This window comes from Siphateles boraxobius, unplaced genomic scaffold, assembly GCF_051911475.1.
Source record: "Siphateles boraxobius isolate OS27281-9 unplaced genomic scaffold, OSU_SipBor_1 77, whole genome shotgun sequence".
Classification (NCBI taxonomy): domain Eukaryota; kingdom Metazoa; phylum Chordata; class Actinopteri; order Cypriniformes; family Leuciscidae; genus Siphateles; species Siphateles boraxobius.
In genome coordinates, this window is record NW_027509205.1 from 17,491,097 (window position 1) to 17,501,587 (window position 10,491).

The window sequence follows — 10,491 nt, forward strand, 5'->3', positions numbered from 1 at the left end:
TTGGGCAACCAAAATGGTTCTTCTATGCGGTATCACTGTGAACACCCTGTTTTGAAACCTTTATTTTAAGAGTGAATATAAATCAAAACGAATAGGATATTAGGCTACATGTAAAATATTTTTTTTAAATACATTTTTAATTAGATGATATCTTTCAGGCTATAGCCTATAGGCCTACTAATAAAATATAGTTTGACTTAACTTTTGAAAAAACCTTATACATTATCCTATGATTTAAAACAGGCGGATTTTCTTCATATAGACTGGACTATATGTAATGTATTTTTAATTATATGAAACTATTTCAGGTTGATTTATCACAAGAGCATCTCCAGAAAATGGGAATTTCAAACGGAGCCTAATATTTTCCACTCTTCAGTACGGATAAGCGTGAGATAAGCATCATGAGTTTAAAGACTTTTAGAGGCCGTTAAAAGGAACAACCGAAATTCTCTTTGAAGGGATTTAGTCCTAGAGAAATCCTTCGGATCACAGCTGCCAATCACCTGCTCTGGTCCCGCCCACTGATGCGGCCCCGCCTATAAAGAGAGCCCGTGAACTCGTGGGAGTGTCATTCAAACACCAGAGCTCAGGGAGTAAGGATGCCTGCTTCACCAACGGTGTTTGGAAACTTCTACATGGACAGAAACATCAACATGCCCGCTGGATATCAATTATTGGGCTGCCCACCTGGAGTGCAACAGCCACCGCCGCATTTTGTGGGCATGGCTGGGGTTCCCTTACCTTTCTCAGGAATACCGGGGTACAGCTTCATCCCTTATCCTCATCCGGGACACATTTCACACATTGTAAGTATTTGAATTCTTCTCATATTGCATTACAAATCAATGCAGAAAAAACACAGTAAAAAGATTTAGAAATATTTAATTTTTTGTATGTATATGTATAACTTTTAATGTATATAGAATAAAAATTCTATTATAGGTATAGTTCACCCAAAAATGAACATTCTGTCATCATTTACTCACCCTCAAGTTGTTCCAAACCTGTTGAGTTTCTTCTGTTGAACACAAAATAAGATTTTTTCAAAGAACGTTGGCAACCAAACAGTTGACGGTAGCCATTGACTTCCATAGTAGGAATAAAAATACAATGGAAGTCAATGGCCAACATTCTTTAAAATATCTTCTTTTGTGTTCAGCAGAAGAAACTCAACAGGTTTGGAACAACTTGAGGGTGAGTAAATGATGACAGAATTTTCATTTTTGGTTGTAAAAACTCTTTACTGTCATTATTGTAATGCAAAACTATTCATATTCCAACACTGAATCTCTTGCTTATACTTTCAGAGCAATACCTATGACCTCAAGGCTGCATCACCATATCACCAAGCTCTTCTCGGACGTGGGGGACCCTATTACACTCCTTATCGTCACATGCCAGCTGATGACCCCAGTCGGGTCACCAAGGTGGCCACCCGGGAGAGCACCAGTGCTTTGAAGGCCTGGCTGAGCGAACACCTGAAAAACCCATATCCCACCAAAGGCGAGAAGATCATGCTTGCCATCGTCACCAAGATGAGCCTCACGCAGGTGTCGACGTGGTTCGCCAATGCCCGGCGCCGCCTGAAGAAGGAGAACCGGGTCAGCTGGGCCTCCAAAGGAAAGTCAGATGAGGAGGATGAGGAAGAGGAGGGTGAGAGTGAAGAGGAGGGGTCCTTGAGGAAAGGGATGGAGGATGAAGATGAGATTGATCCACAAACTGTTGATGAGGAGGAGGATGTTGTCACGGTGGAGGACCGTTTAGCAGAAGGACTTGATCAGCAAAAAGAAAGTGAGAAGTCTGACACATCGTGTGAGACCAAAAGAGAGGTGTGTAAGCAAAACGTTGATGTCCTGAAACCTAAAATCTGGTCTCTCGCGGAAACTGCGACCTCTGATATAGTCAAGAAACCCAGTGATTTGAAACACCCTCAAAGCCCAGACTTTGGTAAATGGTGGGCTGGATGGCCTTCAAGAGACTCCTACTCACCTGTGAACCTTTCCACACACAACCTTCTCAAGCAAAGTCAATGAGACTCTTCATCCAAAACACAGACTCAATTTTGCACTTTGAAGCCATTGGGAACATTTTGTTGTGGAAGTTTGCATACAAGATTTAATCAAATGCCTGCATGGTTTAAAAACCAAAGGATGTGTGTTCTGTAAATATTGTACATTTATTTTGTTTAAATTATAAATGCATTTACCTGCTGACTTATTTTTGCTAAAATAAAACGTTGAAAAATCTAAAGGTTTTGCTCATGGTCAGTGTTAATGATATGGGGGGTTATTTTTTACAATGAGAAATAATTTTAAATGCGAAATTCTGCATTGTTTTGCTTTTAGTTAAAGGAGCATACTTTCGATTGAATTTCTGAAAGTCTTAAAGACCAATTCACTTAAGCAATAAGCCACGAAAATCTGTCCATGTTCAGTGAATTGCCTGTAACTCGAATAGTGTTCGTAGCCGCAAAAACGTTAAAAAATAGTGGTAACACCAACATAAGTAAAATATAGACCATTCATTATTAAAAAATTGCCTTTATTAAATGTAATATCCGACGTTAACAGTGTAGGCTTCATTATTAGGCTACAGAAACTAAATACGAGGTCAAATGCGCTCATCCAATCAGAGCTGGCGCAAAGCGATTCTTTTTAAATAAAATATCAACAGCAATGCGATAAAAAACATTGATTTGAATAGGTGATTTTTTCATTGATTTTTAAAAAAAATATCAATTGATTAATCTTAAACCACATATATTTACGTAACTGTTCGCTGTTTGACAACGCTTTGGAACGCGGCTCATCCAATCAGAATTTAGAACTATTTTATTGTTTTATTTTTATAGTCACACATTTAGCCATCATAACTCTCTAAAACCTTTAAAAGAACCTGTATACAGTCGAACTTTATATATGATAATTGCAGTCGCTCGAGAGGAATTCTCAGATTTTCGAGGCAGATCAAGACGCGTTCAAAGCGTTTCACTTCAAGGCTGGATTTAGGCTTCATGTTATCAGTGACGACACTACTATTAAGGGATTTGCATATCTAGCTCTGATCTGTTAAAACAATTCAAAGCATCGCGGATTAAGGACATGAATTGTTCCGTCTTAAAGGGTGATAATTAAGATTATTCTCCTGTTTAGTCACGACTTGACAGACGAAAAGTGCCAGAGGCTCTACCTGGCTTTACACCCTCATTTGGTGCTTAAAGGTAGGATCAAAACCTGAACAAAGTTACTTATGAGAAAATAATAGTATTCTGACACAAAAAATCAAAGTGCAAAAAGTTAAAAAGTGAATTATATTATGAACATAATATAATGGTGCGACAAAGGATTACAAATACGTTTTAAAAATTAACAAGTCATGCTATAGCGATTAAAATTTCTTGTGCATATTTCACCCTCCTAGTTATAAACTACCATAAGAAAATGATCAAATAATAGAATCTCAAATGAATAAACTGATCCATCAAGCGATGGGGCAAAAAAAAAAAAAACTTGCATCCTTTTTCTTTAATAAATCTCTGAAACAAACACCCCAACATGATTAGGCCGTAGGACAATATTCTGTTTTTGCGGCGTCCCCTCTGCAGAGGGAATGATAAAAGGAAAACTCTTCCTTGCCAATCGCTATGGCCTCCATGTAAATTCAAAGTCCTGTGGTCTGTTAATCCAAGGATAATGAAAAAACCCCTGTGTACAAAAAAGGAGAACCTCCAAGCAACCCCCCCAAGCACATATTCACAGCTAACACACACTGGGCACAACAATCTCCTCCATGCCCCCTTTTCAGTGGCCCAAATGATGTGTAATCCCAGTCTAAACATGACAGGCAAAAGGCTGTGATATTGAGATAAGGATTGAGGTGTTGAACAATGGTGTGAGATACAATGCCTAAATCGGCCATCAATGTGTCACACAAGGGCCTCCTGATCCCAGCATATGGTCTTATGCTTTAGACGCTACACCCTGATTTATAGTTCAACAAGCTATGTTTGTTTAGATGTATACAAAAAATATGAGCTTTATAAGAATGTGTCAAGTCAGAAATATTTACACCAATACAATCCATTACAATTGTATATTTTCCCAAAAAAAGTGAAGTGAGTTGGATTAAGAAAATATTGCAATGAACTATTTTATCCCAAAACTCCACAGACATGGAAATGGCAACCTCTTGTGGACAGTCAGAGTATCCCACAATGTTTCTCTTGGACAATCATGTCTCATGAGCGATTTAAAACTCACTCATTATAACATGTGTCAATAGTTTTTCTGTGGACATTTCACACCTCATAAGTGGCGAGTAAATATCTTGCAGTGATAGACGGAGTATTTATGGAGAATCAGGAATGCTTTAATATGTATAGAGAGTTTATTTTACATAAACCTGAAATAAAATACAATAAAAGAACAATTCACAAACAAAAATAGTGATTTTCAATGGTAATATTTACATAAAACAATACAAAGCATCACAGAAAGCACAACATTTAACAGTCTGTCTAACAGCAAACAAATGAATACAAAGCCAAAATATTAAAACGTATATTATACATGATTTTGAGCATAATAATAATTACACTCACTTTTTTTGTACAACGCTATATTCAATCCCAGCTAACACTTTTGAAGAGTTCTGAAAAGGGTACTTCCAAATATTCAATGAAAGTTCAAAACTTCCATTTAAAAGAGTTGTAGTTCATACAAGCATTCTGGAAGAAGGATCCATAAAAAGCATCCATAGGAACTTTCATAGTGCTTCACCACTTTTCTTCCTCGCGCTTTTAGAAGAAGTAGTGTGTGTGAATGCTACCTAGCTCAACAAAAAACACCCTCAACCACCACTATAATCCATCACTATTTGTATTATTTTCATTTTTGTTTGCATCTAAATTTGCCTTCTATTTTGGACTTGTAATTATGTTAGGGGATTTTATTTCATAACTACCACATGAGTCATGACACGGCAAACACTCTCACCAGCATTGAGTAGTACAGTATATGTTTGAAAACACAAAGCTCATGCAAAGGAGCTAATGTTTCAGCCATGAATAAACATGATTGTATAAGACACATGCTGGTTTAGGGACGTTTAGAGTAAAGCAGTGCTTTATAATGTAATGCTCTATACGTTGATGGTTGTAACATGATGGGAGCACTGTTTTCTGTACGCTGTACAAGACTTTGCTCTATGAATATGAATATGAATTTGATTCAGTACTTGAAATGATATGTTCCTTGCCATGTTCTTGATCAACAACATTTCCATTTTCCGTCATGTTACTTAGCGTGGGGCTCACGGGTATGCTGATGTCAATGTCCTCCTCAGGGTGTTGTTGTAATGGTTGGTCTGCTCTCTCAGGATCTGCTTCCTCTGGATGCCTCGGTTTTATGTTTAAGCCCATAATATTTGGCCTCGCTGTGAGGAACTAAAAACAAAAAAAACATTATCATTAATCTCCACGCATGATTATTCAATGTTTTGATTTTAAGGCTGTGCATGAATTTGAATGTTGCATATGATTAAGTAATAAACCCAGATATTTACCTCTTTCCATCCCTGATTTTCTAGAAGAAAAGTAAAAACAGCAATTATTGATAATTGTTTTTGTTTTATGAAAGATATAATGAGCACTTGATCACTTAGAAATTGTAATATGAAACCCTATAGAGTAAAACAGTCTGGTTCCGGAAGTAAAAACTCCTTTTCTCCAAAGGGAAATTGATTTTTAAATGACAAATTATAAACCTTTAAAGACAGCCTTACTGTGAGCTACGAGGTTGTTAATCGATAGTATTTGCTTCCGTAGAAGCTGTTGGCCCACATTATTTCAACTTTTAAAATATTTGTTTAACAGCAGAATTTACAGTGAAAAGCTACATTACCCATGATTCTGATTTCGCAGAAAATTCCACCAATCAGAAAGTAGAAGTAGCTTTTTAGTTCCGCCCACTACCATTAAGCACAGCTAATGACGTAGAGTCGGTCTTGAATATTTGCATATATGTGCATATTATGCAATAAACTTAGATTTTATATATATATATATAATCAACATTTTTAAATGAGTAGTTTTATATTTCTCTATCGTTTTACTTTGATTATGCTCTTCACAAAGCTTCATGGGATTGTAGTTCTTTCACTCACTAAAGCCGTTAAGAACAGAGTCTTGGGCCTTTGTATTTTTGTCTGATTTTCAAATGCTTTCTGCTTCAAATCAAAGTTTGTAATGTTGTAAATCAGCTCATGGCTTGTTGGCTTGGTTCATGGCTTATAACTCTTTAACTCTTGATTCATGGCTTTATAACTCTATTAACTCTTTTATAACTCTTATAACGACTTCTTTGAAATCCCTATGAGAGAAATGAATGGAAAAAATACTTCCGGAACTGAAAAAGTGCAACTCTGTTGCACTCTATTGTGACAAACAGTATACGTTGTGTTATTGTAGATAAATTTAGTAGATAATTTGTAGGTTGCAGTACTTACTTTTTGACATGCGATAAAACACAACAAGAACTACGATGACAACCAACATAAGTACTGCAACTCCCACGCCAGTGATAACTCTGTGAACGGGTGAACCCACTGAAATGTGAAAAACAAAACATACAACAAACTGAGAAGACTTCCTCATGCCTTATATTAAGGTACCTGTAATCAAACCAATACTACTGACAGCTTTGTAAAGCATTTGTGTGTGTATTGCAAACGGTGCAAACTCTTTACAGTCTTGTTTCAAATAAGCATGAGTGATCAAAAGTGATCACACCAATTTAGCCATCAGGAACTGCCTTCACCCACACAACTGTCAGGTTTCACTACTGTGTTTTCAACACCCACATTAAGACTTATAAGAGCTAACAAATCAACAACGATTTCAGTTCTGTTTACTATTTAAAATTCATAGCCATTTTGGACAAAGAATGAAGATTGCAAGATTGCGTTTTACTCACAACAGCTGCGGTCCGAAGTTGAACTGCCAGGAGTGTTTGGATCATATCCATAGTCACATCTAGACACAGGAAAAAAGAGAAATGATTGTCAAAAGAACTCTTGACTTAAATTCTGATATAAACCTATAAATATGATGCCCAAATGAAAATATATAATAAACAAAAATTTGGAGTTGTACATGTTTTTGAAATAAATATCTTATGCTGCATTTATTTGATCAAAAACACAGTGAAGACAGTAATATTGTGAAAATGATTATTTTCTATTATAAAATGTAATTTACTCCTGTGATCAAAGCTAAATTGTCAGCATTATTCCTTCAGAAATCATTCTAATATGCTGATTTGATGCTCAAGAAACATTTCTGATTATTATGAATGTTAAAAACAGTTGTGCTGCTTCATATTTATCTGAAAGGCGTGATATATTTTTCCCAGGATTCTTTGATGAATGGAAAGTGCAAAAGAACAGCACTTATTTGAAATAAAAATCTTTTGGAACACTATAATGTTATCCTTGCTGAATAAATGTATTAATTTCTTTTTAAAATAGCGACAGAAAATCAGAACGATTTTTCATACGTTGTCCATTCCTTGCAAGTGTCGGCTGAATCATGAGTGGAGAACGTTCCATTTTTACAGGTTTCACACACAGTATCACTGTCCGGTGAACCTGTGTAAATACAAGGAGATGAGGGGCAAAGATTAAACATTGCCACCAGGCTTCAACAGATTCCTCCAAAGTGTCTTTAAGGATAAATCAGATGATTACAGAATGATTATAAAATCTCTAAATCACATCTGAAGTGATAGTCTAAGAGGGCTGTGGCATATTATTATTCTGGAGGTGCAATTCAGGCCAGAATCAACAAGTGTATATATACATTTAAAACTAGTGACGCCTGACAGCACAAACCTTTTTTGGCGACTCTCTGTCCTGGCTTGCAAACACTGTGTTTCGTACAAACGCTGCAGTCATCATCTTGTGTACAGTAGTATCCAGGTTCACAAACGCATTTGTTTAGACGGGTTATAATGGGTTTATCCTCTTGTGGCTTTAAATGTAAATCTGGTTTAAACAGAAAAGCAAGAGGAGAAATTACATTTAGATGTATTCATTTAGCAGACTCATTTATCCACAAGTTTATCATGGATATTAATAATTAAGTTTTAATTTTTTTTATTATTATTGATATTAATAGATACAAAATTGAATGTGTAACTGTTAAAAAAACATACATTCGTCTTAATTAAATAGTTAAATATCTTGAGGCCAAGACTAAACATTGTATTTATTAACAATGTTAATTAGTGATGCTAATTGCGTAATTTTTACATTGTATTTATTAACAATGTTAATTAACCCCCCACCCCTCCCTCCCTCCTAATATTTCAGCAGTACTACACACTTACTCCTGTCACAGCTGGGCTGGCGTTCGCATCTGGTTTCGGTCGTGTAGCCGCTCTGATACTCTCCGATTTGGCAGTCCTGACAGCGCGGGTCCTCACAGTTGTCGTCCACCATCATCCTCTTACCTGTGACACACTCACATTAACTACCCACTCGGATTAAACTAAGAGATTCGTATATTAAAAGAGGACTAAGACTATGTGAAATATGGTAGTATTGATGGGTTTATTTCAAGGCAACATGTGGAACTATATTAAGACAAAGCAAGGACTGGGCAATTTAAAAAAAGATGAGCTAACTTGAAAAAATAAGTTAACTCATTTAATTTGATCCAGTTAATGTCAACTTATACTTTTGTTCTTCTAGATGCTTACATTGCTAAATGCTAAACATGCTTTAGTTTCCTTGACAAGAATTTTTCAAAGTTCAAAGCACTACATGTTACTCATTAGATTAACAAAAGTTTCTAAGTTGACTTTAAGTGGACAGAATTAGTTGAGTTAACTTATGTTGAATGTGATAGGTTGTCTTATTTTTTCAAGTTAGCTCAACTTCTTTTGTAAGTTGCTTTGACAAGAATTCTTAAGTTCAAAGACTACCTGTTACTCATTAGATGAACAAAAAAGTTGACTTTAACTGGAGCGAACTAGTTGAGTTAACTTAAGTTGAATCTGATAGGTTGCCTTTTTTCAAGTTAGCTCTAGCTCTTTATACTGTGTGGTGATACTTTCTCGAGTCTAGACAAATTTATTATGTCCACATACCTGGTCCACACTTTTTGCAGCATTTATCATTCTTCTTATAATGCATTTCATCCTCCTCACAGCATAACACAAAGTGCAACAGTGTGACCTGTCAAAGACATAAGAGGAACATTATGAAGAATACTGTATGGCATTACAAAACAGGTCATGTGATGTCCACATGTCAGCGCCCACGAGGAGATAATATGAGGAATAAAACAGCTTTTTTCAGGTAGACTAATATGTTTAGAGTTCATTAAATATTGACTGTAAACATCTTTATTAGCAAATATAAGTTAATCTTTTTTAATAATCAGTTATCATACAATGCGTTATTAATAGCCAACCCTATATTTCAAAATGTATGTTTTCGACCAAGTCAGTTAAGGACGTGGGAACTCTCAGACCCCCAAAACAAGCCACCAGGACATCTTAAAACTGAAACGACGTTAGGCAATACGGAAAGTCCCTGAGATCCCCACCAAGAATGACCGTTTTGAGCAAGGCAGACTGCAACCTTATAGGCATACTTGCATCAAATAACTATTTAACAACTACAATGCCCATGTTTGTTTTCACATGTCACTTAGATACAGAGATACTTTAAATGCTTCTCTAATGCTATTAGGCGGATTCAAATAGAAAGTGAAAGTAACCTGAAACATACGAGTCATTGTTTCAGCAACAACGCCAATCTAAGAATTCTAAAGGCTGCAAGTGAAAAATAATAACAGTACTGTTACAATGAATATCAACAATGTAAATAACAACAGACACTAACATTCACGCGCAGTTATAATTCACGCGCAGTTATCATGCACGCGCAAAGCGTTCAGCACACTACTTACCAGCAAATAAACAACGAAAACTGTCCTCATGATGGCAATATCTATAGAAATGGATCCAACCAGTTGTTAATGCTTCACAAACACATAAGACACTAACAGTCTACTGCAGCTCTTCAACTAATGAATCACAGGCTCAAGAGGGGATTTCTTCCCGCAGACATACACGCCCACATGTGACATGTGACCATTTCCCATTTCCCCATGCTATTCCAAGAAGTGAGAGTACAAACTCTGAAGACGTTTAGAGCTACTGAAAAAGTCTTGAAAAGATTGGTTATGACGCTTATTATATTATTTTGAAGTTTATTAAGTTATTTCGAGGTTTAGAGAGAAAGATGAAAGAGTACATTTTTTCAATAATTAACTAAAAATCCAAACAAAAAAGACACAGATTATAACAGGGGAATGGTTTATCTTTCAGCAACCAGATAGAACTTCCCAGCTTGACTCTCACTTCCTCCACAGACAAACACTATTATTGAGTCACGTCACCAGTGACAAAACTTGCATGGAAG

The 10,491-nt window shown here is 36.1% G+C and overlaps 2 protein-coding genes across 3 annotated transcripts; one reads left to right on the forward strand and one right to left on the reverse strand.

The window, feature by feature from the left end:
* The first annotated feature begins 268 nt into the window (after nucleotides 1-268).
* Nucleotides 269-2,235, forward strand: irx7 (iroquois homeobox 7). The gene is made up of 2 exons (XM_077218996.1): nucleotides 269-809; nucleotides 1,311-2,235. Exons 1-2 carry the CDS (start codon nucleotides 603-605, stop codon nucleotides 2,034-2,036), a joined length of 933 nt encoding a protein of 310 aa, XP_077075111.1. The 5' UTR covers nucleotides 269-602; the 3' UTR covers nucleotides 2,037-2,235.
* Nucleotides 2,236-4,349: 2,114 nt separating this feature from the next.
* cd40 (CD40 molecule, TNF receptor superfamily member 5) lies at nucleotides 4,350-10,187 on the reverse strand. 2 transcript variants are annotated; one of them, XR_013198401.1, is made up of 10 exons: nucleotides 9,977-10,139; nucleotides 9,150-9,237; nucleotides 8,388-8,510; nucleotides 7,891-8,043; nucleotides 7,557-7,647; nucleotides 6,975-7,033; nucleotides 6,508-6,606; nucleotides 5,566-5,585; nucleotides 5,129-5,446; nucleotides 4,893-5,043 (listed from the first exon to the last, which is right to left on the reverse strand). XR_013198401.1 is itself a non-coding variant. In XM_077219201.1 (9 exons), exons 1-9 carry the CDS (start codon nucleotides 10,004-10,006, stop codon nucleotides 5,207-5,209), a joined length of 903 nt encoding a protein of 300 aa, XP_077075316.1. In that variant the 5' UTR covers nucleotides 10,007-10,187; the 3' UTR covers nucleotides 4,350-5,206. The 2 variants fall into 2 exon arrangements, 1 of the variants encoding a protein (XP_077075316.1); XM_077219201.1 differs by having other exon boundaries at nucleotides 4,350-5,446; nucleotides 9,977-10,187.
* Nucleotides 10,188-10,491: the final 304 nt, after the last annotated feature.

Coding starts and splice junctions, on each gene's coding strand:
- irx7 (XM_077218996.1), top strand. CDS start 603: ATGCCTGCTTCACCAACGGTGTTTGGAAACTTCTACATGGACAGAAAC. Junction 810..1,310: donor CGGGACACATTTCACACATT/GTAAGTATTTGA, acceptor TTATACTTTCAG/AGCAATACCTATGACCTCAA.
- cd40 (XM_077219201.1), bottom strand. CDS start 10,006: ATGAGGACAGTTTTCGTTGTTTATTTGCTG. Junction 9,238..9,976: donor TTTTCGTTGTTTATTTGCTG/GTAAGTAGTGTG, acceptor TGTCTTTGACAG/GTCACACTGTTGCACTTTGT. Junction 5,586..6,507: donor GTTTTATCGCATGTCAAAAA/GTAAGTACTGCA, acceptor CTTTTCTTCTAG/AAAATCAGGGATGGAAAGAG.